Here is a 25,345-nt window from a genome sequence, read left to right as displayed (position 1 = left end):
GGCGCTGTTTTATTAAAGCTTGATTATGTGACAGTTAAAAAAGAGGCAATGGAGCCCGAGGTGATCATCGCCTCAGTCGAGGGAACCATCAAAGAGGAGCCCGACTTGGCCAAGAAGGAGTCGGACGAAGAAATACTGCAGGAGGCTGCCAAGCCGGGGGCTCACTACTGCAAATCCTGCGATATTTACTTCAACTACCCTACCTCTTTCATAGCCCACAAGAAGTTCTACTGTTCGAGTCATGCAGGAGAGATCTCCTCCGCCAACAACAACAACAACACCGCTGCCAGAACAGCAGAGACTTCCGTGTTATAATTGTCGATGTTTCGTATACGAATCAATAGAAGGGACCCGAAATGAGGGGCTGCAAAGGCCTTTCTTAAGGACAGCAGGGTACGGGAAATGAATAGGAGTTTTTGGTTTTCTTGTGGTTCTCCAGACCTCCCCGAATTCTAAATTTGATTTTTTGATGCCCGTTAAGCGCTGATAGAAACCCGCGTGGGGGGCGATATAGTTATTTGTGATTGACGAATAGATGATATTGGCCTCACTACCGCGTTGTCAGAAATTGTTCTTTAGTTGCAGCGTTATTCACAGGATTGAGGAATTCCTATTGCCTTTTCAAATTCCTTCCAAAAGCCCTTGAGAGATGAAGGAGAAACAGCCTGTTGTTAGATGTTATGGAATAATCACCTGTATGTTATATCCTTAGCCTGTAAAGACGGAAAATTAGCGTTTAAGGTTTGTTTTGTATATAAACGTTAGATTTTTATAATTTTTATTTCGTATATCTAGCTATTTGTTAATTGATAATAATAACATGCCAAAGCATTTTTCCCGTTCAGTAGGGCGAAACATTTATCGTGATGTTGGAATCTGTTTAAGCGGTTCACCATTCGTTAGGCTTCTTTTCTATGGTTATCATTCATAGACTATAATATCTCAATAGATGTAAAAATAGATCTATTCTTACTATAGCTGTGAAGGTGATGTCCCCAACGGACCCCTCTAGGTTACTATCGACATGATTACCGTTCTTGGAGACAATAAATTATTTATTTCTAAGCACAACGCGTTTTTATTTAATAACCATAAATCGCGCCCTCCAATCTGATTTAAAGTGGCGTTAATCCAGGCCATTTATTTCCAGATAAGAGCAACGTGTGTGCGTGAAAAAACTTGATTTCAACAGATTGGGGCTCTTTTTGCCGGCCCCGGTCGAATAAACGCAACCGGCAAATTGCTCGGGCATTTGCATTTTTCATGATGCACGCCTCGTTTTGCATACACTTGTAAACTAATACACAAGCCAAAGACCTGCATATACACGTAGAGAAATAAATAAATAACACACCTGTGCAGAGTGGTCCCGCGTGACATCCCATTAATATGTCTCTTGCACTCGCTTCTCGGTTCGGGTTAAAATGGTGGTCAAAAATTGCAGAAACATCTTGAAATGAGAAACAAGAATTTGATATTAACAGTCGTTTCAGGAAAAAAAAAACGCTTCAATTAGGAAATAAATACCTTTTTTGCCATCTATTTCTTGATATAATGGTATAAAATATTTACATACATTAAAATTACCTAACACCAGCAACCATAATTGAATAAGAGATTTATTTTCTACGAGAAGTAGTTTATGCCTGGAATTTTTAGCACATTCGCAAAAGTGGGCGCAATGAATATGAAGTAAGTAATAAGATTACAAAATGGAAATTTGCAAGTAAACCGCTATGCAGCCATTCCATTGGTTGCGATCGATTATTACAGATAGATAATGAAATTGACCATATGTGGTCACCTACTAAAGCAGACGATTGAAAAAATGAAGCAAAAACGAGATTTGGTTTTTAAATGTGAGCCCAAGCCAATGTACGGAACAAATTGATAACAAAACTTGGGTAGAGCAACTGCAAAATCATTTTCTGCAGGTGCGTAAGCACACCCGATTTATCAGTGTATGTAGTAAAGTTTTTTTTTTCAAGTGAGTTGAACAGCCATCAACTATTGGAGCAAAACATTTTGCTTATCTGGTATAAACCACTTTTTGCTGATTTGAAGGCTTGTTTATTTTGAGCTGTTAGAATTATTAATCAACAATTAAAGGATTTTTATACTTCATTTTTTGCATAAATCTTTCTTGATGAAAAATGATATTTATATTAGATGTATTTAGCATTTAGTATAGATTCAGAATAATATAAAATAGTTGGACTTTCTATTTGAATAAGTGTACTTTAAAAATCATATTATCAGATTTTTGGTGAATTTCATATTTCCTTTAAAATACGCGCATTCAGAAATAAGACCGCTGTCGGAATATTTTGCATAAAAAATCACTATTTAAATTGTATATAAATTCGTTTTCTGCTTTTGCCACGCTCCGGGTCCTATTCAATTCATTTCTTGACACAATGGCGCATGACAAATTTTCGTGCATTTTCATATCGAAACACGTGTATCTTTCGCGGGTTCTCGTGCATTTTTTGCAAGATAAGGTTTCATTTGCATAAGTGTACAATAAATAAGGGCAGTTATCTGACCGTCTATGTAATACGAGGCATGAACCCTAGATTGTACTAGTCCGATACGTTCGCAACAGGGAGATGATTGCGTGCTTGTAATAGGGCATTTCTTTAAGAAAAGACTGCAATCTAACTTGCTAATAAAAAAACTAATTTATTTTGATCTTATCATAGTTGAAAATTTATTTTTAATAATAAAATTCGTCTTCGTCAATGTCGCCGTAATAAAAATTATTCGAGAGGTTGCTGGTTTGGATGTCCTTGTTTTTGGCTTTGAATTTAGCGTATAAGTTGCCATAGCGAAGCTCGTCTTCTCGATCATAGTCCAAGTCTTGAAAATCCTCCTCTTCTGTGCTGTAAACTAAATCCTCCTCGCCGAAATCGCTTGATAGCAGGTCTTCTTCAAGATCCAATCTTTTCACTGCTTCAACCTGTTATGATGATTAATTTACAAGGTAACTACTCACAGATAATTCCTGCAAATCTGAACAAATTAATTTTAATGATGAAACAAGGTATTTACCATATCGTCTTCATTGACACTCTCTAAATCCTCCTCATCAGGATAACTGTTCCTCCAGTTACCCTCTGCATTGGAATCCTCACTCTCATCATCAGAATCCAGGTTGTTCAACCCATTATCTCGGGCAGAGCCAAAAACTAAGGGATCATTTAAAGGATACACGCTGTAAGTAGAAAATATAAAATGTGGCTTTTTGCTTCATGAAAACTTACCTATTATTCTCAATATTTGCATACAGGAAAGACTGTTATCTTATTAAAAAAAAATCAGAGAAGAAGTCTCAAAACGATTTAATATTATGATAATATTATGTCTACCAAGGTGGTTTCAATTACAAAAACATAGAAACAGTGAAATTATGCTATACCTTAATAATACATCAGATTCATTACATCAAAAGTATGTGGTACTAACCTAACATAGTCTTCTATATCAGCCTCTCCAAAATCATCTGAGCTCGTATAATAAAAATCGTAAACATATTTCATTTCCTCCTGATCAGTATTAGTGGCTTCTGGTGGGCTATTCTCATCACTTTCCAGATCAAAAACTGTTACTTCTGAAGAGGTTGAAGCTTGGGGCTCCACTTCATCACTGTGCAGCGACTTTCTAAAGCAGTTCACTACTTTGTATCTGTTCTTTTTCAATGATTCTTTGGCTTCTGCCCGCAACTTATCTGTGAAGTTAATGGAATGTTTTTTGTATTGATCTTTCAGTTCTTCTGCGTTTCCAGCACGGTGCTTCTTTAGAATTGCATCTATATGTTCTTCCTGTAAAGAAACGACAGTAGTTGAGTAACAAGAATTTAAAATGAAAGAAAGAACAATCAGTTCTTACCTTCTGTGATGTCCCGGCAAGTCTTAGTACAGCGGAGAGGCTTTCTGAGTCTTCATTTTGGTTTTCAGTGGTTTTCCGTCTTTTACAGTTTAATACTAAAGTTTCTAAAGGATCTTCGTCCAAACGCCTTTTAATACGAACAAGAGCAGCCATGTTTCTCGTTTCTTTGGCAATGAGGGAAAATGCACATAAAATGGCGCACTATGCGAGACGTCAATGACGTCATTTGACTTTTTGACGGTTATCATCTGATTCAGCTTTTATTGGCTGCATTTGTGATGTCATAAGTTGTATGACCAATCTGAGAATCTCAAAGCCAGGGATGCCAATAATACAATCAATGTTTCTTTCTTACGATTAAGTTGGCGACTCTAGTGTGAATCATTTTTATAAAAATACGTCACTGTCATCCAGAAATAAACAATTTTCTTAATTGTTTTTTATAAAAATTAAGATTTTTCAGAGGCTCCAGCAGATCTAACCATGGGCAACGAAATGTCTCAATCAGCAATGGAAAGTATCCTTTTCGGTTTATTTATTTCAGGTATTTTTCCACCTCCCCAAAGAAAACTAATGAGTGATCCCATTTGAGTTAGTCATTGCAGTCAAATCACCAAATCACTTTGCTATAGTAACGTTTGCATTTTAATTTTAATCTGTAGTTTGAGCATGGCTAGAACATGATGTTACTTGTATCAATCCCATTTCCTTAGCTCAATGCCCCAGAACATTTATTTAATCTCAAGTTTGCTGCTAAAGACCTGGAACGGCAATCCAAGAGATGTACGAAGGAAGAAAAGCAAGAAAAAGCCAAAACCAAACAGGCAATACAAAAAGGCAACATGGAAGTGGCTCGGATACATGCTGAAAATGCCATTCGGCAAAAGAACCAGTCTTTAAATTATCTGAGAATGTCTGCTCGAGTAGATGCAGTTTCTAGCAAAGTGCAAAGCGCGGTCACAACGAGAAAAGTCACAAATTCTATGGCGGGTGTGGTTAAGGCAATGGATGCTGCTATGAGAAGCATGAACTTGGAGAAAATCTCCACAGTCATGGATAAATTTGAACAACAATTTGAAGATTTGGGTGTGCAAACCGACGTTTTAGAGAATACCATGGCGCAGACAACCACAACATTAATTCCACAAAATGATGTTGATTCTCTTATGCAGCAAGTTGCAGATGAGGCTGGGTAAGTTATTTATTAAATGTTGTTTTAGGGTTCTAATGATTTGTTGCAGTTTGGAGTTGAATATGGAACTCCCAGTAGGACCTCAAGGCAGTACACTTGCCACCTCACAAGCTTCACAAGAACAGGATGAGCTCACTCAAAGATTAGCCAAATTGAGGCAGGCTGAATAAAAGCTTATTTGATGGCAGAAAATGGAATATGTGTGATAAATAATACTATATAGTTTTTAATTCTGCAAATATGTTAAATGAGATGTGTTGCATGTGTTGATGATGCACATGTTGGCTATAATATATTATGTATTATTTTTAGATAATGTAGAGTATTAACTATAATTAAATGTAATTACTTTTTGACTTTCTGAACATGATTCCCTTATTGTAAGCTTATTTTTATTTCATTTACAATAGATATTTTTAATACAAAGCGAAATACGTTTTTCATTGAAATTAGATAATAGTCGTTTATTCTCCCATTTTACCTACAAAAGACTCTCTAAATCAAAAGTATTTAGAATATTATTCTTTATCCTACGCCACTGGAAGAGAATATAAACAGGCATAGTTGCCACCTTTCAGCACTTTTTCCTTCCCGTCTGCCTGTTTCTAGGTTATATTTCCCCAAAAAATTGAGGTTAATTCTCATCTATATTCCCAATTAACAAAAAAACAATAGCCAAACCCTAAACTCTCAATAAACCACCTTCTTAATGCGTCTGATTCATTTAGAGAATAAATTAAGAGTATGTCATTCAAAAATTCCATAAATATTCCGAAAACTCCTTATTCAGCGCGCGAACTTTCAAACTGGCTGACCAAACGTATTTCCGCAATTCCGGTTGTTATGGTAACGGGATAAACAACCTTCAACCAATCACAGATGCCATCTGGAGCACGTGGGGTAATAGCGGCCATTTTGATTGGGCAGCCTTGGAAATTCAAATTTCCCGCCAACCGCCTTTTGGCGTTTCCTGACCGTTTCGACGAGTTGGCAACTGCGCGTGATTAATCAATCGGTGGCTGGACATTTAACGTGTTTCAGTTTTATGCCGAAATATCGTGGAAAGAGACCGAATTCGTAGTAGAAAAGCGGTGAATTTGGGAATCTTATGTTCCCAGATCGCTGAAGACACATTATTTTATTGAATTATCGTGGAAAACGTGGGATTTTGCGTGCAAAATTGCGGAATAATCGTCGGTTGGCAAGATGGTTCTCGGCCTCGAGTACGCCATTTTTCATTCCCTTGCGTGAATTCTTTACGTGTCGTGCTATTAAAACTGTGGAAGATGTTGAGTTAATATTCGTCTCAGTTGAAATAGAGTTTTGTGTTAATTGTCTATGGTAGGAGTTTAATTTATTTATTTAATTTTTATCATGGTTTTAAGCGGAAAGCCCCTCTTACAGTCAAGCAAAAATTTCTTCCTTTCTGTATAGGTATACTACATTTAACATCCTTCTACTGAAGTATGGCTCAGTACTTTGAGGTAGTGAGCCAAGGGGAAGGCAATGCTGACCAAACTCATCAATTTTTCAATGGCAGTCCTGAGACTGAGGGCCCACAAGTTAGATACATTCTAGCTGAAGATGTATCCCAGTTCCAGTCTCAACAGGTTTAATATTTTCAAATCCATTCCTACACAAAAAATAAACTATTTTGAAATTTAGCTGGTCTTATCAACAGACCAGGTGATGGTCTTAGATGGTTCCCAGCAAGTTGTAATTGATCAAGGCCGGAATTATTCTCCTGCACAGCCCCAGCAATTTGGAGCTGTAGTGCAAAACCTTAATGTCAACCAGTCTACACAACAGATATTTTTTATGGAAGCAAACAGTGGACAAGTCGGTGAAAATGTGCAGGCTGTAATTGAACAGGTTCGCATATCTCTACCACTCTTGTGGTTTGGTGTTTTGTGAAATAAGTTTTATGAATATTGTTATCGTTGTTTTATAGGCCACTCAACCCCAACAGGTAGTATTGAATCACCAAATAGGCCCTGACCAGGCAGGAGCGAGCAGAGCAGTTTTTCAAGGAAGTAGGGGCCGTCAAATGGTGGCACATGTTAGAACTCCAATTAGATCCACTCAGGTTCAGGTCAGTTGTAGTTTTTATGTTGAGAACTATAATGGAGTGTTTTAATGATAACATCAATTAAAGACAGGGCCATTGTCAGCTTAACTGAAAATAAGCTATTCCATGGTCATAAATAGACTTTTTTTTTTGCCCTCCATAAATAGTTCTTTCAGAGTTAAGCCAAATTGTGTATCTAAATATCCACCTGCTGCATATTGGGTATTATTGGTTATCTGGTTTTTGAGGTTTTGTCAGGATAAGTCCTATACTGATAAACTAATAGATACTACTAAACTACTGACTAGTCACAAACATTAAAATTTTTCAAATGGTGTAACTGTCTACAATGAAGATTATCTTTTCACATGTGATTTAGGTTGTAATTATCAGATAACAAATTCAGGCACTGTACAAAGCTATCTACAACTGTCTGACATGATAAAACAAGGACAGTTATAAAAGTCATCTTACTTCACTGGTGCAGATGCCTGAATTTGGCATTTGTCGATAGTAACCAGATCCATGTGCGGAAGGCTCAATGTTGGATAACTCTGACACTGGAGGATATCAAACATATTGCCAATAAATTATACGATTTGATGCTATTTGTAGTAATTCGCGAATTGTTTTATGTTTCCTAATTAAAAATAATCAGGTAAACCAACAACCGCCTCGCCCAATGCTGCGTCAAAACCCGCCCCAGCAAGTCAGAGCTCCTCAATCGTTACCAATGAGACCAATGATGTCTCAGCAACTCCAAATGAGGTTTCGAAGCACTGCCGCATCTCCTCAAAGACCGCGACAGCCCATAGCTTCCCCGAGGTCTAACGTGCCGCCTCCTCTAACGCAGCAACCAAAAAATCAACAGGGAGTTGTGAATAGGCCTATGCTACAAAAACCTCAAATGACTCAAGTTCAGCACCAGATTCAACAGCAGTCCCAGCAGCAGGCAGTTGGTCATGTAATGAATTCGCCTCAGAAATTTGTGGCTGGTTTTCAACAGCCCCAAAGAATGCCTCAGCAAATGAAACAGGAGGTTAGTTTGTTTTTTCTTTCTGATAAGTTCACATTTAATTTAATTTCACTAGAACTGTGAAAATTTTTTTTTCTATGAAAATTCATAGCAACAAGAATTAAATAGTGAACAAGTGGTAGTAATTGGCAAGCAAATAGTGCGGCCCCTTTCCGCCTTCTGGCCTGTTTTTTCAAAAGACAAAGATGTTGTAAGTGAACATCAATTTCTGCTTTAATTTATTTTTCTGCCTTTACTGTTACTTTTAATTTTCTTTATGCCTAAATGACAAGAGCATGGAATTTTTCCAGGAGGAATTAGACGATCATGACCCTACAATGAACAGTTCACCAGGACAAATGACTGATTACAAGAAACTTCTTGAACAAAGACAACAAAGCAATAAACTCTCCATTCTAGCTAGGTCAGTTCTTACTCTAATTCTTAGTTACTTCTTCAATCACCGATTTTTCCACAGACTTCCCAGCAATATCATGGTTACCAACACAGTTAAGCAAACTCAAATTGAGCAGCAGCAGCAACTTCAGCACCCAATAAATCAATCAACCACAATCCAGCAAGAATCTCCGAGACCTCCTCTCAATCAATCTTCTCAGATAGATGCGCAAGTATCTCAAAGAAAGCCCAGAGTTCCAGTAAAACCCAGAAATAATACAGGAGTAAGGCCTCAAGGGATGAACAGTGTCCGTCAGCAGAGGCCGCAGAAGACTTTTACTACAGGAGTGGGGCCTGGGAATGTCGGAAACGCTATTCGCAATTCTTCACCTCCAAGATTTGGAGTTCACCAGTCACCAAGATTTTCTAATCAAGTGAGTTGAAATATCATTAAAATGCAGTTGTATTTGAGATTTTAGAACAATAAGTTGATATTAAACATAACTTGTTTTTCTGGGTTTCAGCACGAAATGCTTGTTCAACAACAGCAACAACTCCAACAACAACAGCTCCATCATCAACGTCAGATACAGCAAAATAGCAATATTGCGCCGAATGGAGGTGTGGCAGCTCCAGCGAGTCAAATGAATTATTTGATAACATCTCCTACTGTCAGTAGACCACAACAACAATGTCCGTTGCCATCGTATGTACCTTCAAGTCAAATTCAGCAAATTATAGGTAAGTTCAATTGGAAACATTCAAATTATTTTTGACTTTGGGGTCATTATTGACCCCTATCAAATTACCACGGGTACGCCTCTGGTTTTCCGACAACTCTTGCCAATTTTTCTAATATTAGAAGAAACTATGAGCAGTATTTAGGTGAAAAATCATTGGAGTAAAATTCGTTCATACTATCTTGATTAAACTGAAATTTACATTCCTACTCCTTTCTTCTTTCAACAAAGCAAATTTTTCATTACATTTTCACCTATGTTGCAGAAAATACCCCAGTGGCAGAGGAATACAGTGACTCTATACGAATGCTAGTATTGCTAGAGAGTGGTGAACAACGCCTCATCACCTTCACCCTCCCTACTGAGGCCTGCACGATTCAAGAAATCCTCAGACAAGTCAAAGTTCCTTTTACTCCAGAGACGAATATCCACGTAACTGAAGCCAACTCAAACGGAATCAACTACATCGTAACGGTGGGAAATGTCGCTGATTTAGAATGCACAACTGAGGAGGAGAGACAGCCCGAGCCTGAGTTACAACCACCATCTCAACCTCAGTCACAAATTACTTCAAACCCACTCGCCATGCATCCCCAACCTTTACAAGAACCACCCAAACCTTCAACTCCGGAATTGCCAAAGTTGATTCCTGGGAAGTTGGCCGTGTGCTCTGCTTGCGGGTATACAGGGGAAGATTTTAATAAATGCACTCGGTGCTCGAGGAAATTGCCGGAAAATGTGAAATCCATCGAGTCCTCCGTTAAACATGAAATTCCGAAGAGAGGGAATAGTCCGGTTCTGTCGAAAAAGGAGGTGGTTGGGCCGGTTTTGAATAATAGGCCTGTTTGCGGGAACAGTCAGCAGGAAAAAGCGGCGCCGAAAGGGTCCACTACAACGACAGTCAAGAAGAGAGTATCCAAGCCGAAACCTGTGGAGGAATCTGCGGTTGTTATCAGCTCGGATGAGGAAGATGACGAAAAGAAAAGTACGAAGACGGTAAGTTAGCAGTATGCCGATAAGTATATCGTGGTTAATAAATTGCTTTGCGTGACTCTTTTATTGCCCATTTTCAACACACTTTATAACACATTTCTTGCTTAACATATTAGTTGCTTTTTTTTGCACTGTAAAGCAACGTTTTCTTTAGGTGAACGAACAATTACTCAATAAACTGGGTGCCTCAATTTCAATCAGCCCCATTACAAAAGAGCCGTCTCTGACTGAAATAAAGAAACACGTCAGGCGCTGTGAGTATTTCTGCTAATCCCAACAACAAACCGCTTATGATCATTATTCTCTTTTTTTGGCGATAGTGACGCCAGACACATCAAACTGCATCACCATCTCCCTCAAGTGCCGCACTCTTCGCATTGGATCTTATCGTTTCATCCCGGCCGATGAAGTAATAAGCGACTATTTCGCTTAAATTTTGAGAAATGATGTAATTTTGTTGTAGGTAACACTAGATTCGAAATGTATTGTGATTAAAGCTCCGGCTGTTGACTCAAAATCCGACATTAAGACCGTTAGAATCGACAGGGGCGATATTATCAAGGTATTAGTGTGCTATAACAAAGCGTTGCCGGTGATTTTCTGCTATTTGAATTTGGGTGGGGCGCCAGTGATTTGCGATATGTTAAATCTAACCCGGGAGAGTGGGTTGTATTTCGATCCTGTGGACGAGAAAGAAGCCTCCTATAGGTATATAAAACTAAATGTGATTAAATGACCCATTTTAATGTTTGTTTTTGTAGGAAAATAACTTTGTTGCCTGATGACAATATCGAAGACCTTAAGTCCATGTTCGTGGATTTATATGGCGGGCCCCCGGCCATCGATGAGCTCACCGTTAAAGAAGCGAATGACATTCTAATTAAGGCTTGCCCGAAAACTGGTCCTACTGCACGTCTTGGGTAAATATTTACTGAGAAATCAGCCATTTTACACTTGGGACGAAATTAAATGCACAGTAACGAATTTAAATTTCAAATAAAACTGAACACCAAATATTTGCACTAACTGTACCTTAGTGACCTGCTGAGTGAATTTCTGAACGTGCTTACGCCACTTCTGTTGGCAACACTGTTTGTCATTTGTCTGGCGTGGAAAATTTAAGGTTATGAACGCAAAATCAAAATGGCGGCATTTAGTCGTCGTCAATAATAATTTGTAGGTGCTAATTTCCTTAATTAAAATGACTGTAGTTTTTGATGGTAAAAATGGCAAAGAGTAATGAAATTTAACATTTACAAGAATTCCTAAGCTTAACACTACTATTTTCATGCGTTTCAGGTCATTTAGTGAGATCAAGGAGATCCTCATGTACCCCAAAGAGGGCCAGGGCAGGTTGAGCATCAACACGGAAGACTATGTTTGCCTTGCCGTGGACCAGTTCCTGAATGATAAAATCATAGACTTCTATTTGAAGTACTTGTGGGAAAATTTAGCTCCAGAATTACAGGAGAAAGTTCATATTTTTTCAACATTTTTTTATAAAAGACTGACTACAAAAGCCACTAAAGCTGCCAGGTAATCTTCAATTTCATTGTTCGCAAATGTATCTTTAACAAAAGACATTTAAATTAAAAGGAAATCTCACCCATATGAGTCAGACTCAAACTTAACAGCAGCAGAAAAAAGACACTGTCGCGTAAGGAATTGGACAAAAAGGATTAAATTGTTTGACAAGGACTTTATAGTTGTGCCGATAAATGAGAATGCCCACTGGTTTTTGGCAATTATCTGTTTCCCTGGGTTATTAGTCCCACAAACTTTTGATGGGAAGTCTTATAATCCAGAACCAAAACCCAAGAAAACAAAGGCAAATGATAATGCTGTTAAACAAGTAGAAGTGAAGAAAGAGGCTCCAATTCAATGTGAGGAGTTGGTGTTAAGTGACAAAGATGAGGCTGATAGTGATTCGGATATGTGCTCAGATTGCTCCGATGACACTGTGCCTGCTGGTCTGGCACCACCCATTAAGACCAAACAAATGTCTAGACCTCCCATTAAGCAGTAAGTCACTTTATATTTTCTTTTTAGTGTTCTCCAGTTAAATAATTTTAGGCCTTGTATTTTAATATTTGACTCTCTGGCCGGCCCAAGTAGGTCTCGGGTGGTGGCTACCCTCAGAGACTACTTAACTGTGGAGCACAAAGTTAAAATGGATTCTGAGAGAGTGTTTGACAAGGACACAATTAAAGGGGCTTGTTGTAAGGTACCTCAACAGAATAATTTTACTGATTGTGGGTTATATGTTTTACAATATGTTGAGCAGTTTTTTAAGGTTAGTTTTGCTTTCCTTTCTTTGATTTTTTTGGTGGAATGTTCAATTTTTCAAGGATCCTATCACAGATTATAACATACCTATAAAGGGAATTGTGGATTGGTTTGAGGAGATCACAGTGACCAAGAAACGCGAGGATATTTGTAATTTGCTCAAAAGATTAATGACAGAGGCTGGCACAGATATAAAGTGTTTACCAGATATTGCCTTGCCCACATTGGATGGTAAGTAGGGTAGGATAATATATGTCTGATCTTTAATTTACCCTTTAAATACTTGACCAATGTGGAGAAACCAAGTTGAATTTGTCTAGAAATTTTTTTAATTGTGAATTTTAGTAATTACAGGCTGAATGGCATATGTGATGTTGAGGGCACTGATAGTTGACACTAACGTATAAAATCAAATTGATCGGTAACTTTATAAAAAATTATTTATCGGTTTATTTAAAATTGCCCGCAAACAGTAAATAAGAAAAATTATTTGTTTATTTGATGTATGACCTTGAAATTCAGTGTGGCCAACATTAAGAGATCGTTAAGGCTAAGACCTTGAAAGTCAATAGTACCAATTGTATGGTGTTTATAGATAATGTGTTTTTTGTTTATATTTGAATAACCTTGAGTGTCAGTGTTGCCACTAGATCAGAGCTGTATTTTGTATTAAAATTCCCCTCGTATAATTGTTAGCGAATTATTTTGATTCTCCCTCGTAAAGACCGAACAACAAAATTGGATTTCTTCATTAAATATGCATTGTTTTCATATTCAACATATTGTTATGTTTCTCATCCCTTCCAGGAAAATTAATTGAACGACAAGAGCCAGAACGCGAGGAACAAGAAAACTGTGAGGACGATATGTTTACCGATATTGAAGACTCAGAAATGGCGGATGTAACAGGTGCCACCATAAACACGTCGCGAAGTGACGACGATGATTTATCCACGCCAGAAACTGAAGACAATACCCAACATTTTTCTATAAAACTTTCCAACAACGGATTGAGCGATGCATCAAATGAATCCACTTCCCAATCAATGAAACCGTCTTTGAGCGAGGTTCCTAGACAAACGTCCAACAAGGACACCCTGAGTTACTTGAAAGCCAAACGGATAGTGAGACATAAGCCGACGGAAGAACCAGGCCCCAAGAAATCTAAAGTAGAAGATTAAGATTTAAATTTACTTTATTTTTTATGTTTAATTGGACCAGAGACTGTGGTAAATAATTTTGGCTATATTATTGTTAAAGGAAATACCTCCTATGTTGGGTGGATACTGGTGACTGTTCTATTAAATCAACCACGGCTCGATGAAAATGAACATTGAGTTTGATCTAGTATTACATAATAAATAAACATCCATCATAGTAATAAAATGAAAATGCTGTAAAAGAACTATTCAATTCACCCACGTAATTGAAAACAGTGTTGCCATCTGGAGAAAATAGTCCGCAGGGTCGCCAACTTGATGGCTCAATCAATTCTATCAAATGAATTTGAGGTTGCCTACGTCGGCGTCTTGTACCGCCACCATTTCGCCATAGTTATTGACTTAGTTTACACCGCGGCATTTGAGAGATGTTAAATCTCGTTAACGGCTGCCTTTGTATAGAAATTCCTAATAAGGGAAAGAAGATAAAAAAAGACCGCTCAATGCCGAACCGATTTTAAGAATAAATACCAGTTACATTTCAACAAAGAAATGTGTTTGTACGACTATCATCAAGTTTTAAATAATTTTCAAGTATAAAATATGCGTTTTTTAGTTAGCAATGTTGTATATTAAAATAGAATTAAAGCATCGGTTTACAATGTGTCTGTGTAATTATTTATGTACTTATTAATTTCCGTAACAATTTCATTACCGATGGACTCGACGTTATTTTGTAGAATTTTGATAATTATAGGGTGTAGCACTGTCGTTACGACAGCAGTCATTGCATTGGTACACCAGTCCACTAAGCTGTTTCCAGTAAATTTAACAGTTACTTTCCTACAAATTACACGAAATAGCGGTGAAACCCGTTATAATAACGGATATTAAGATACACCTACCCTGAATCTTTCATATTTATATCTGTAAGGATAAATTCGTTAATAGCATCGTACGTAAGTGTTAGATCCATATGAACGTTTTCGATTTTCCCATTGACATCTCCACTAACGGAGAACAAAAGCACTCTTGTGACATAATCATACGTAAACTAAAATTTTTCTGTTAAAGCAATTTATCTAAAAAGGATCATTTGTAATAGTCACCAGCAAGTCCCTAAAGCTCAGCGGTAATAAAAATGTTATTGTTTTATTGGCTGAATTATAGCTCACTATGATATCCTCATAACGAAGTATTGTGGACAAATCTTGCAGCCATCCATTAGTCAATTTCATGCTGCCCACTATTCCCAGCAACTTAAACAATTCTTAATTATTTTAGAAAGTGGTTTGAAATTACATTACACACCTGCAAAGTTTCATCTTCCAAGTCCAAAGGATCCATGCCTTGTCGGATCAAGATCTGGCGTAGGTCGCCCAAAAGTTCATCTGTCATTGAGTTCATTTCCAAATTAAAGATCCCGCTGGTGCTATAATATGAATCATACTACTGTCGAATTTTACTTAAGACCAGATGAGACTTACTCGCCATCCTGCGAAAACTTTTTTAGAGCTTCCACGAGTTTCGCCAAAGTTTCTTCAGAAGCAATGTCAGTCGCCTTGATGCCTAGTTGTCTGGGTTGAGGTACTCCAGACCCATACGCAAAGACCAATGAGACGAGTAATGCCAAAAACAACTTCATCTTTACGATTGCTTTTTAAGTATTAAACGCGCTCAATTTCAAAGAAGCTATTTATTCTTGCTTTTGTTCTGATTATCTTTAAGTGTTTACGTACAAAATTAAAGATATAAGAATGAAGGTGTGAAATATTTTAGGACGTAGTAATGTGTGGCCAATAGAAACCATGCGTAAATCAGTACTTGACCTATAGATAATTTACGTATTCGGGAAAATTTGTTTAGTAATCAATCACCTTCCAAGAACTATATATTTCCATTAAATTTGTACAAAATCAATCTTCCTAACATTGAGCTAAAGACCTTAATACTTAAATTAAAAAAATATCCTATACCACAATAATTAAAACAACCCTTATCAGGGGCTTTATAATCCTAAATATGAACAAAACAAGAAAGTCAGAAACATGGTGAAAACTAGTATGACAATGGCTAGCCAAAGTGGAATGGTCTCTAAAAATTTAGAACAAAATCACCACATGAAAAACCAATTTATTACTAACTCACTTCTATAGGGCAAAGTGTGTATGCAAACTTGATTATCAACTGAAATTGACAGCACTGCCGCTTCAGCCACACTGCTCACTGTGTGATTTTCCTGCTGAGAAGCCACAGGCAAAAACTCCAAACCCGTGACAAACATGGAATGTGCCCCAGGGATATTCAAGACTCTCTAAACAACAGTGAATAAAAATGTTGTTAAATAACTGTAAAACCTACCTGCAAACTAAAGGCCACATAAATAGAGACTGAACCACTAAACATGGTCCCCACAGAAACAAATCTGCCATCATCCCTCACAGCCAACGCCGATAAACTCTCATCAAAAACGGCTGTCCGCCTTATAACACCCTGATCAGGATACCACTGCTGTAAATAAGATTTCTGGCCTTTGGCCTGGCCTGTAGGGTTCGTTAGCATATACAATGCAGATTTGGTATTGCCTTCAATTTGGCCAAACCTGCATCTTTTGTAGAGGTACTTGAAACCAGCTGGTTGGTCCCATGTAAGCCTATGAATTTCTGTGCCTTTAACTGAGTCCCACAGAATTGCCAAACCATCTTTTGCTATTGTAATTAAATAGTTTCCATGGGCACTAAAATCTATATCATCTATTTCTTTCGTGTGGGCTTTTAATTTTGCTAAAGGCTGGAGGTTTGGGAATCTCCACATCCTAATATCTCCATCAGTGCCACCTAATTTTTTACTTGTTTTTTTTGTGGTTTTTATGCAAATTTCTCTTACCTGTAGCCATGAGTTTTCCAGTAGGGTGAACTCTCACTACCCTACATAAAGGCTCAGGTTCTGTAAAGTCTGTTTGGACACTGTCCAAAGGGTTGAGAATAAATTTTAAACGTTTCTTCAAGTTTTTATTGTTATTATCAATTTTTTCTTTTGTCTTCCTTTGTCTAACTTCCTCCTGCTCATTCCCTATTGTGTCTATAATTGCCTCTAAAAGTCCAGTTAGCTGTTGTTCTTTAAGACTTACCATGTTCTGTTTTAGTGAACAATACCTCCTGCTACTCACCAAATTGTGAATTAACATGATACAGTTGGCAATGGCTCTCCTGACCTGCAGCTAAGTAAGTATGTTTCCCATCTACAGAGTGTGAAACTGCACAATTCATCACAACATTCCATCCAGTTTCATGCCTCATTACTTCTTCGACATGGAACTTTTTGCCATCATGAGATAGTTCAAAGATTTCCTTTTGAAAGAAACCACACTTTGGACGTTAAAAACATCAGGGATATCTTGGGAACACTCACAAATCCATTAGCAACTCCAGTTCTTGAAGATCCTCCGCCACCAGCCACTAAAACGTGTCTGTTGGTGAGCATTTGAACAGTGAAAAGCGGAAAATTGATGCGAGCCAGTACATCGTCGATGTTTCTACGATATGGGGCCATTTTGGAGGAATTTTTCAGTTTATTTTAGAGATTTTTCATTGATTTTTGGGAAAAACTTCGAAAGTTCCACGTATATAACCTCAAAAATGTTCTGTCTGAGTCAGCTGTTGCCAATTCTTGACATTCACAAGTGAGGTGATATTGTTGAAAGATGGCGCATAAGTGCAGCAATTAAAGTTGCAAAAAATGCACGATGCTACTTTTTTCTAGATGGCGCTACAAAAAAAAATAAAAATAAAATAAGACTGCATGACTACTTTTTTTCACTAGGATTAATTATTAATGCAAAATCGCTACATTCATTACGTAATTGAAAAAAACGGTTGCACGCACCTAGCAATTATGCGCAGCTTTTGCGGCGCCTATAAAACCGCAAAATATGGGAACTACTATGACCCCGCATCTCAGAAACCAGAAGAGATTTTTTGGCGATCAGTTTGCGCTACTTTTTAAGACGATCGCTCCGCGCGTTTCAGAGATATTGGCGTTTAGAAGCAAAAGGTACATACATCCCCCCTTTGGAAACTTTTAAGAATTCCGAAGTTCGTAGAATCATGCGGAAATGATAATGGCAAGGCTAACATAATATTCGTGTAATTCGCATTATCACTATTAGTTCTGCCATGTGACAATGACTACCCAAAATGCAAAACAACCCTGACGCAGTGTTGTCGCAGGTGTCCGAATGGAAAAACACACAGATAGATTAATATTCTATCAATCAAAATTTGAGCTGTGACATGATTGATTTGTCACTGGTATTTTGACAAATCATAAATCAATGAATAATGTCATCAACTGCATGGCATGATGAACAAAAACCAAAAAGCATCAATAAAAAGAATAAAAAAATCAAGGTTCCACCGAGATTTGAACTCGGATCGCTGGATTCAAAGTCCAGAGTGCTAACCATTACACCATGGAACCTTAAATCTAAGATTTGATGAAGACGGTGACATTATACTATGTAGAGCGCTTATGATGTCAGTAGAAGTATTGCTGTACAGTCGTCACATTTATTAAAGAGATATGAAACGTTTCTGTGGATTAATTAACAGCCTGAGGCGTCACTATTTGGAGAATTCCATTTCGCTTCACTTTAAGATCGATTTTCTCATTTTACATTTTTTCCTAATGGTGAAACAACTACAAAGCCACCGATAAAACAACACCAAAATCCGAAGTCAAATAAAAATGATTTAGAGGAAATTAATCTTAAATTCATCTTACACTATAAATTTGCTTTATTGATTTCAAAGCTTCTTAATTCCCCCGCAATAAACCTATCAACAGATTAATTAAACCTGATCAACGAGCCCTTTATAAAATCAGTGAGGGGGTGTGTAAACCCATTCAGTCCGAAAAGATGGCGAAGCGAGTGACTGCGGTACTTACCTTGTGCGTTCTGGGTGCCCTCGGCAAGGTACACTGGTAAAAACCTCTCTTAATTTCCAGCAATTCATCAATTTTCTCCATAGATTATACCAGAAGAAGAAATAAATAGACGCGACAATTCTCCCGTAGTGGAAACTGCAGATGGATTCGTCCTAGGGACCACCGATGTGACTGAGAAAGGCACCAGGTACAATGCATTCCGTGGAATTCCTTACGCCAAACCGCCTATTGGGAATTTGAGATTCGCTGTAAGCCCTCAATCAAATTCATTTACAAACATATTAAAAATCAATTTAGTCCCCGGTAAAATACTCCCCTTGGAATGGTTATTGGAACGCTACCAAAGATGCTAACGTCTGCATTCAGGGCTCTGGAGATACTATTAGCGGCAGCGAAGACTGCCTTTACGTCAGCGTTTACGCTCCTCAGGTAATTTGCTCCCTATTGATCGATGAATTAACTCCCATAAGCATTATATAGGATGCTTCCAATTTGGCTGTTATGGTTTGGGTTTACGGTGGAGCCTTCACTAGCGGCGGCTCTTCCTACGAAAACTACGCCCCAGATTTCTTACTAGACGACAATGTCGTCTACGTCTCCTTCAACTACCGTCTTGGTATTCTCGGCTTCATGAGCACAGAGGACCAAACGGTATCCGGAAATTGGGGCCTCAAAGACCAAGTCCTGGCTCTTCAATGGATCCACGACAACATCGCCGCCTTCGGAGGAGACCGCAACAGAATCACCATTTTCGGTGAAAGCGCTGGCGGGGCTTCGGTGTCGTATTTGCTGCAAATTCCTCAGGCGCAAGGTAAGCTAATGGCGATTTGATTAATTGCTTTAATCACTGATGCGAACAGGTTTGTTCAACAACGCAATCATACAAAGCGGATCATCGTTGAATTTGTGGGCACTAACAACCCGGGCTAGGCAGGCTGCTTTCCAGGTGGGATACAATCTTGGAATTCCAGCTCTTTTGGCCAGGACTTTGCTAGACAGGCTTAGGGATGTGGATGCTTATAGGCTGCAAAATACTGCGACGAGCGTTTTAACTCAAGTAAGTGTAACGTATGGACATGATAGACTATCACAAGCCGCGGGCAGATATTTGTATATTCGGGCATTAGGTACTGAACACTTTCAACAAAAAAAATGCATACTATTTTTTCATAAACACTTTTGTACTCCTCGAAATATGTCAAAATGATTAATAATTTATCAAAAGTTGAAACAAATTCTACATAAACGACAATCTCTACAACTGACGACACTCGACGCTTATTGAGCGATTAGCGACGCAAAGTATGCGAAAACCCCTAATGATTACATCGGTAACGATTGACGGGAAGTGCCAATTCCGGAAGTCTAGGAAGGAGGTAATCAAAAAACAACTTCCCGAATCTTTTTTATTTCGATAAATTATGTAAAAAGGTGCAATAAAAATTGTCCTTTACTTCATTAGATATCTAAAAATATTAAAATAGCAGTTTCCAAACAGATGAACCTTTGCCTATGGACACGGTCGCATTGGAATAGTGATAATTTACCTCAAAAACTGCCAGAATTCTGCTCCAAACTCGAAATTCCATCCTGCAATCTAGTATATTTCGCTTCTTGAACGTATTTTCGCTAAATCCACGAAGAAAGCTGAAGTATTCTTGAAGTATTTTTGAAGTATTTACACGAACACAGCACACGGCATAGCGACACTTCAAGTTTTGAAACGCGATATCTCATACGAGCGCGCCTCAAATATACCGGGATTTACGCACACAACATTGACAATACTATATTTTCTTATATTTTTATCCATTTGAGCATTTTCTCGGATTTAGAACTGAAAAAACTGTCAGTTTACTTTCACTGTTTACAAAAAATTAAAATGTCACCAAGTATAGTAGCTACGACAACCAAAACAATTGAAATTGCAAGCTGCGTAAAACACGAGCTTGCATGCCAGGCCCACTAGATGCGATGATTCTTTGAGGATAGAGTTTTCGCATACAAAGGATCAAATCTCAAATTCTTCTATACAATGGTCAAGCATCATGTTCGCTTTACGTTTATGTAGGTGTATATCGTGAATCCCCTGAGAGGTCTACCTTGGGCCCCCATAATAGAAGTGGAAGGTCCCGATGCAGTCTTCACAAAAAATAGTGATGACTTTTTGCGAAGTGGAGAATTCCCCAACAAGGTTCCTGTCATGATCGGATTTACGAGCAATGAGGCCGGACACGCTCATGGATTGTCAGGCAAGACTCATTTGTTGTTATTTTCGACACGATCCTATTTTCGTTTAATTCGACAGAGACTCTTCGGCAATATTTGGCATTGTTCGACTTATCCAGCACCAATTTGGCGCCTTACAGCTTGAGTTCCCGCAGTTCCGTCAGAAGAACCGTCGCCGATGAGGTCAGATCGTCATATTTCGGTACCGAGGCGTTATCCAGCCAGTTAAACGAAGTGGTTGATGTAAGTCTGATCACCAAACCCTCCAGAGACATATTCAAGAGTGTTTTTTTCTAGTTTATCAACGTAGACCAATTTACCAGAGGAGTGCGGAGATTGGCAGAGGACGTGGCCCCTCACGTACCTGCAGTTTACTTCTACGTTTTTGGTTATCAGGGACAAATTACTGGGGAAACTCCCTATGATGGTGAGTCCCTTATTTGCCTTTAAGTGTATGGGTTAGTAACACAATAATCGGTTTAGGAGCCGGACATGCTGAGGAGCTCTTCTACTTGTTTAAACAACCTGGAACATACAGCTCCACCGACTTGGTAGTGCGGGACAAACTGGTTAAACTATGGACCAATTTTGCCAAATCATCGTAAGCCCTTGATTAAACCTTTGTCGGCACAATTAACTAATTTAATTGTTGCAGCAACCCAACTCCTACGACAGAGGCCTTGCTGGACAACATCGCATGGCCCCCAGTCACTCCTGGAAGTGGGACTCTGAACTATGTGTGGCTTAACGAGAGCCTAAGCTTAGATGTTAATCCTAGCCAGAAAGACTACGACTTCTACAGCAAACTTTTCCAGGAACATGGCGACGGCAGTTACTCTACATACTAAACTATGTATAGTCACTACAACATGGTATATGATGACGCTATTTGTTAATCACAAATATAATAAATTAACAAGTTAATCGAACGTTCGTTTACTGTGTAGATTGCTAGTGTGCCTATTTTATTGTTAAGTCAAAATAATGATCAAAAGGCCTCCTTATTGTGGCTTTCCAAGCACTCTCATGTAACGACATCAATAGGCCATTATACAGGGGGATTCAGAACTATGAGATCAAACTTTTAGGGATTATTTAGTGCGACAATAGAAGACATTTGAGTATAAGAACCCATGTCCGGAAATGTCTCCTTAAGGCGCTACCGCCTTATGCTGCTTTAAGACAGCTATGCACAAAAATGCGTTTTACCGAGCTTCAATAAGTTTCATTTTAAACTGTTTGTACAACATAATATTAAAATAGTTGCTTAAAATATCGTCCTTAAACCTGAATGCACCTGTTAAGTACTTTTTACTAAATGATTATCTGTCAAGACTGATAATAAGAATTCTTGATCGTTAATTCGACACATTTACTCGTTAATTTTGTTTATATGACGATGCACCTGCACACTGTTCCGTTCAAGTCTGTGAATATTTAGATCATCAGTTCCGACAACATTGGATCGACAGAGATGATCCAGTTTTGTGGCCTCCTAGGTCACCCGACCTAACCCCTTTCGAATTCCTTTTTTAAGGACATATAAAGTCTCTGGTTTATGAAACGCTAGTGAAATCAGAGCAAGGCCTAATCGCACGAATTACGCGGCGTTTGAAATTCAAAACGATTATCAAGTTTTAGCCAAGTCCGCAAAAATCATGCACGTCGTTTGAACAAGTGCGCTCAAATTCAAGGACGACATTTTGAACAATCACTGCAATGTATTTTGTGGAAACAAATTAAAATTAGACGTACTAAAATTCGATAAAAGATATTTTTGCGCATAACTGTCTTAAGTAGTATGAGGCCGTAACGCATTAGAGAGAAATTTCCGGGCATGGATGGTTTTTATACTCAAATGCCTTCTATTGCTGCCGTGAATAATCGCTCAAACTTTGACCCCATAGTTCTGAATCACCCTATATAGGCCTATATATAGGCCAATTTAGTACTACACCTTGACATTGCAAAATTCAGAATCACGCGTGCGAGATTGCTTTATAACTCATTTGATGATGAAAAACGCAGAATCCTATTAATAAACTCACGTGTTTCGGAACACCTGGGATAATTATCTAAAGTCCAACGTTTTTTAGATAATGGCGATTACTTTGTATTGGTAAAAATAGCAATACCCTACAAGTGCCTATATATTTTTTCCTTGTTGCTCAAAAGCCACTTGTGTCTAAGATATATAGTTTATCTAATCGATTCAATCCTAACTGAATATAAAATTAAGCAAATCACCTGCAGATTGAGAGACTTCCATGATGGGTTCGTTCATGAAAGTGACCATTGCAATTGCAGTGATTTTGCCCATCTTGATGGGCACTTTGGGAGAGGTAAGCTTCTCTAATACCACTTTTCACGCACTAAGAATTTTCGTTTAATTAAAGGACAGTCCAGTGGTAGAAATTTCTGATGGAAAAATCTTGGGCGTATTCGGGGAGACAGACAAGGGTACTAAGTACAATGCATTTAAGGGCATTCCCTATGCCCAACCACCCCTTGGAGACTTGAGATTCGCCGTAAGAACATAACAAAATTATTTATCGTTTAATAAACGTTAGGCAAACGCTTCTTATAGTCACCAGTAAAGAATTCACCATGGAGCGATTACTGGAACGCCACAGCCGAAGCCAATATCTGCATTCAAGGCTCTGGAGACGCTGTTAGAGGCTCTGAGGACTGTCTTTACGTCAACGTCTATGCGCCCCAAGTAAGGAAATACCAACATTTACCATCTATGCCATAATCACTTCTCCTAGAATGCCGAGAATCTGGCAGTGATGGTTTGGATCTATGGAGGCGCCTTCACCAGCGGAGACTCTACTTACGACAGCTACGTTCCAGATTTCTTCCTCGACGAAAACGTGGTTCTAGTCTCCTTCAACTATCGCTTGGGGGTGTTTGGCTTCCTGAGCACTGAAGACCAAGTGGCCTCCGGCAATTTTGGCCTCAAAGACCAGGTCTTGGCTCTGAAATGGATCAGGGAAAATATCGCCCATTTTGGAGGAGACAGTAATCGCGTCACCATTTTTGGCGAAAGCGCCGGCGGAGCCTCGGTTTCGTATTTGGTCCAAATCCCTCAAGCTCAAGGGCTGTTCGACGCTGCCATTATCCAAAGTGGGAACTCTTTGAACCTTTGGGCGCTGACCACAAGGGCCAGGAGCTTAGCCTTTAAGCTTGGATGGAGGCTGGGAATTCCTACTTTTCGCAGCAAGACTTTGCTTAAGCGGTTGCGGACGGTGAATGCTTATACCTTACAGCAAAGGGCGCAGACTATTCAAACCGCTCTCTTGGTAACTAACCCTCTGAGAGGGCTTGTGTTTGCTCCGATCAAAGAGGCTGAGGGACCAGATGCGGTCTTCACGCAGAACAGCGACGATTACTTGAGGTCTGGAGGGTTCCCCAGCAAGGTGCCCATGATGGTCGGGTTTACCAGCAATGAAGCTGGACATGCCCACGGACTGCCCGGTAAAGATTTGATTGGCAATTATTGTTTGAACGCGATTTGAGATTTTTCCTCTTTAGAATGGCTGCGTCAATATTTGCTTGTGTTCGACGTCTCCATATCAAATTTAGTACCTTACAGCCTAACATCTAGCACAATTAAGAAGCTGTCGGCTGCCGTTAAGACAAAACACCACTTTTTCGGGTGGTCCTCAATGAGGAGGCAATTTAATAAGGTGGTCAAGGTATTGCTAAATCCCGTGAAAAATAAAAAAATCGAAATAAATCAGCAATAATCCATTATGTTAGTACATCAACAGTGACCAGTTCACCAGAGGGATTCGAAGATTTGTTGATAACGTGACCCCCTATGTCCCGTCTGTATATTTCTACGTTTTCGGCTACATGGGACAGATCGTCGGAGAAAATCCTTATGATGGTATGTAACGGCACTAAAATATCAACATATACATAAGAGTTATATGCAGGCGCTGGACATGCAGAAGAATTGTTCTACTTGTTCAAACAACCCGGACAGTACAGCGACAAGGACCTGGTTGTAAGCAAAAAGCTCGTTAAGCTATGGACTAATTTCGCTAAAACTTTGTAAGTCGCCTTATGTCTTGAGGCACAATTTCACTTTGATTTTTACAGCAATCCGACGCCGGCCCAGGACCCCCTGCTCGACAACATAACATGGCCTAAAGTGGACCCGAATAGCGGCAATTTAGACTTCATTTGGCTCAATTATACTCTCTCGCCTGATGTTAATCCCGACCAAGAGAGTTATCAATTCTTCAACAAACTGTTTGATAAGTACGGCCGAGGCAGCTATACCACCTACTAATAGAGGTTTTCCTTTGTAATATATTGTTGGTCTACGTGTTTATTTACCTCCTTGAACCCAATAAAGATTAACATCATCACACGCTTTAATAAACCTACTCCACTTTCTATAGATAAAATTAATCCAACATT

General features: G+C 38.7%; 7 protein-coding genes and 1 non-coding gene across 10 annotated transcripts in view; 4 read left to right on the top strand and 4 right to left on the bottom strand.

Moving 5' to 3' along the window:
* The window catches only part of ush (Zinc finger protein ush), a 45,413-nt gene extending 44,348 nt beyond the window's left edge, over positions 1 to 1,065 (top strand). For both annotated transcript variants that reach the window (XM_066398673.1, XM_066398672.1), the window contains one exon: positions 35 to 1,065. In XM_066398673.1, coding sequence (XP_066254770.1) covers positions 35 to 315 — 281 coding nt within the window. In that variant the 3' untranslated portion in view covers positions 316 to 1,065. The remainder of the gene's footprint in view (positions 1 to 34) is intronic.
* A 1,591-nt stretch (positions 1,066 to 2,656) lies between these two features.
* Positions 2,657 to 4,114, bottom strand: fs(2)ltoPP43 (female sterile (2) ltoPP43). The gene is made up of 4 exons (XM_066398882.1): positions 3,889 to 4,114; positions 3,466 to 3,821; positions 3,052 to 3,214; positions 2,657 to 2,959 (listed from the first exon to the last, which is right to left on the bottom strand). Exons 1-4 carry the CDS (start codon positions 4,039 to 4,041, stop codon positions 2,717 to 2,719), a joined length of 915 nt encoding a protein of 304 aa, XP_066254979.1. The 5' UTR covers positions 4,042 to 4,114; the 3' UTR covers positions 2,657 to 2,716.
* Positions 4,115 to 4,253: 139 nt separating this feature from the next.
* Chmp1 (charged multivesicular body protein 1) lies at positions 4,254 to 5,512 on the top strand. The gene is made up of 3 exons (XM_066398883.1): positions 4,254 to 4,405; positions 4,615 to 5,080; positions 5,130 to 5,512. The coding sequence occupies exons 1-3, from the start codon at positions 4,372 to 4,374 to the stop codon at positions 5,248 to 5,250; spliced, it is 621 nt and encodes a 206-aa protein (XP_066254980.1). The 5' UTR covers positions 4,254 to 4,371; the 3' UTR covers positions 5,251 to 5,512.
* A 592-nt stretch (positions 5,513 to 6,104) lies between these two features.
* LOC136414922 (uncharacterized) lies at positions 6,105 to 13,904 on the top strand. Its single transcript, XM_066399217.1, has 18 exons — positions 6,105 to 6,421; positions 6,515 to 6,690; positions 6,746 to 6,952; positions 7,032 to 7,172; positions 7,807 to 8,187; positions 8,475 to 8,587; positions 8,642 to 8,993; positions 9,084 to 9,300; positions 9,565 to 10,295; positions 10,447 to 10,546; positions 10,613 to 10,701; positions 10,756 to 11,000; positions 11,054 to 11,212; positions 11,592 to 11,828; positions 11,889 to 12,314; positions 12,366 to 12,585; positions 12,641 to 12,809; positions 13,386 to 13,904. The coding sequence occupies exons 2-18, from the start codon at positions 6,547 to 6,549 to the stop codon at positions 13,757 to 13,759; spliced, it is 4,305 nt and encodes a 1,434-aa protein (XP_066255314.1). The 5' UTR covers positions 6,105 to 6,421; positions 6,515 to 6,546; the 3' UTR covers positions 13,760 to 13,904.
* A 446-nt stretch (positions 13,905 to 14,350) lies between these two features.
* LOC136414945 (uncharacterized) lies at positions 14,351 to 15,454 on the bottom strand. Its single transcript, XM_066399254.1, has 5 exons — positions 15,226 to 15,454; positions 15,050 to 15,170; positions 14,848 to 14,997; positions 14,644 to 14,792; positions 14,351 to 14,581 (listed from the first exon to the last, which is right to left on the bottom strand). Exons 1-5 carry the CDS (start codon positions 15,381 to 15,383, stop codon positions 14,395 to 14,397), a joined length of 765 nt encoding a protein of 254 aa, XP_066255351.1. The 5' UTR covers positions 15,384 to 15,454; the 3' UTR covers positions 14,351 to 14,394.
* A 162-nt stretch (positions 15,455 to 15,616) lies between these two features.
* On the bottom strand, positions 15,617 to 18,788 carry LOC136414937 (guanine nucleotide-exchange factor SEC12). Of its 2 annotated transcripts, XM_066399247.1 has the most exons (7): positions 18,686 to 18,788; positions 17,150 to 17,196; positions 16,908 to 17,088; positions 16,625 to 16,831; positions 16,100 to 16,575; positions 15,887 to 16,052; positions 15,617 to 15,832 (listed from the first exon to the last, which is right to left on the bottom strand). In XM_066399247.1, the coding sequence occupies exons 3-7, from the start codon at positions 17,035 to 17,037 to the stop codon at positions 15,747 to 15,749; spliced, it is 1,065 nt and encodes a 354-aa protein (XP_066255344.1). In that variant the 5' UTR covers positions 17,038 to 17,088; positions 17,150 to 17,196; positions 18,686 to 18,788; the 3' UTR covers positions 15,617 to 15,746. The 2 variants fall into 2 exon arrangements, with proteins under 2 accessions (XP_066255344.1, XP_066255343.1); XM_066399246.1 differs by lacking the exon at positions 18,686 to 18,788 and having other exon boundaries at positions 17,150 to 17,384.
* TRNAQ-UUG (transfer RNA glutamine (anticodon UUG)) lies at positions 18,146 to 18,217 on the bottom strand. Its single transcript has one exon. It is a non-coding gene; the product is annotated as a tRNA-Gln (tRNA).
* Positions 18,579 to 25,214, top strand: LOC136414857 (uncharacterized). Its single transcript, XM_066399078.1, has 18 exons — positions 18,579 to 18,713; positions 18,769 to 18,933; positions 18,983 to 19,114; positions 19,166 to 19,496; positions 19,546 to 19,742; positions 20,757 to 20,937; positions 20,994 to 21,157; positions 21,212 to 21,341; positions 21,398 to 21,515; positions 21,570 to 21,751; positions 23,222 to 23,256; positions 23,311 to 23,442; positions 23,502 to 23,633; positions 23,683 to 24,391; positions 24,449 to 24,612; positions 24,677 to 24,806; positions 24,856 to 24,973; positions 25,022 to 25,214. Exons 1-18 carry the CDS (start codon positions 18,657 to 18,659, stop codon positions 25,212 to 25,214), a joined length of 3,270 nt encoding a protein of 1,089 aa, XP_066255175.1. The 5' UTR covers positions 18,579 to 18,656.
* The last annotated feature ends 131 nt before the right edge of the window (positions 25,215 to 25,345 follow it).

The sequence above is a fragment of the Euwallacea similis genome, chromosome 18, assembly GCF_039881205.1.
Source record: "Euwallacea similis isolate ESF13 chromosome 18, ESF131.1, whole genome shotgun sequence".
In the NCBI taxonomy this organism is placed as follows: domain Eukaryota; kingdom Metazoa; phylum Arthropoda; class Insecta; order Coleoptera; family Curculionidae; genus Euwallacea; species Euwallacea similis.
Note: the sequence above shows the minus strand (reverse complement) of the source record. Positions and strands in the feature narration are given on the sequence as shown.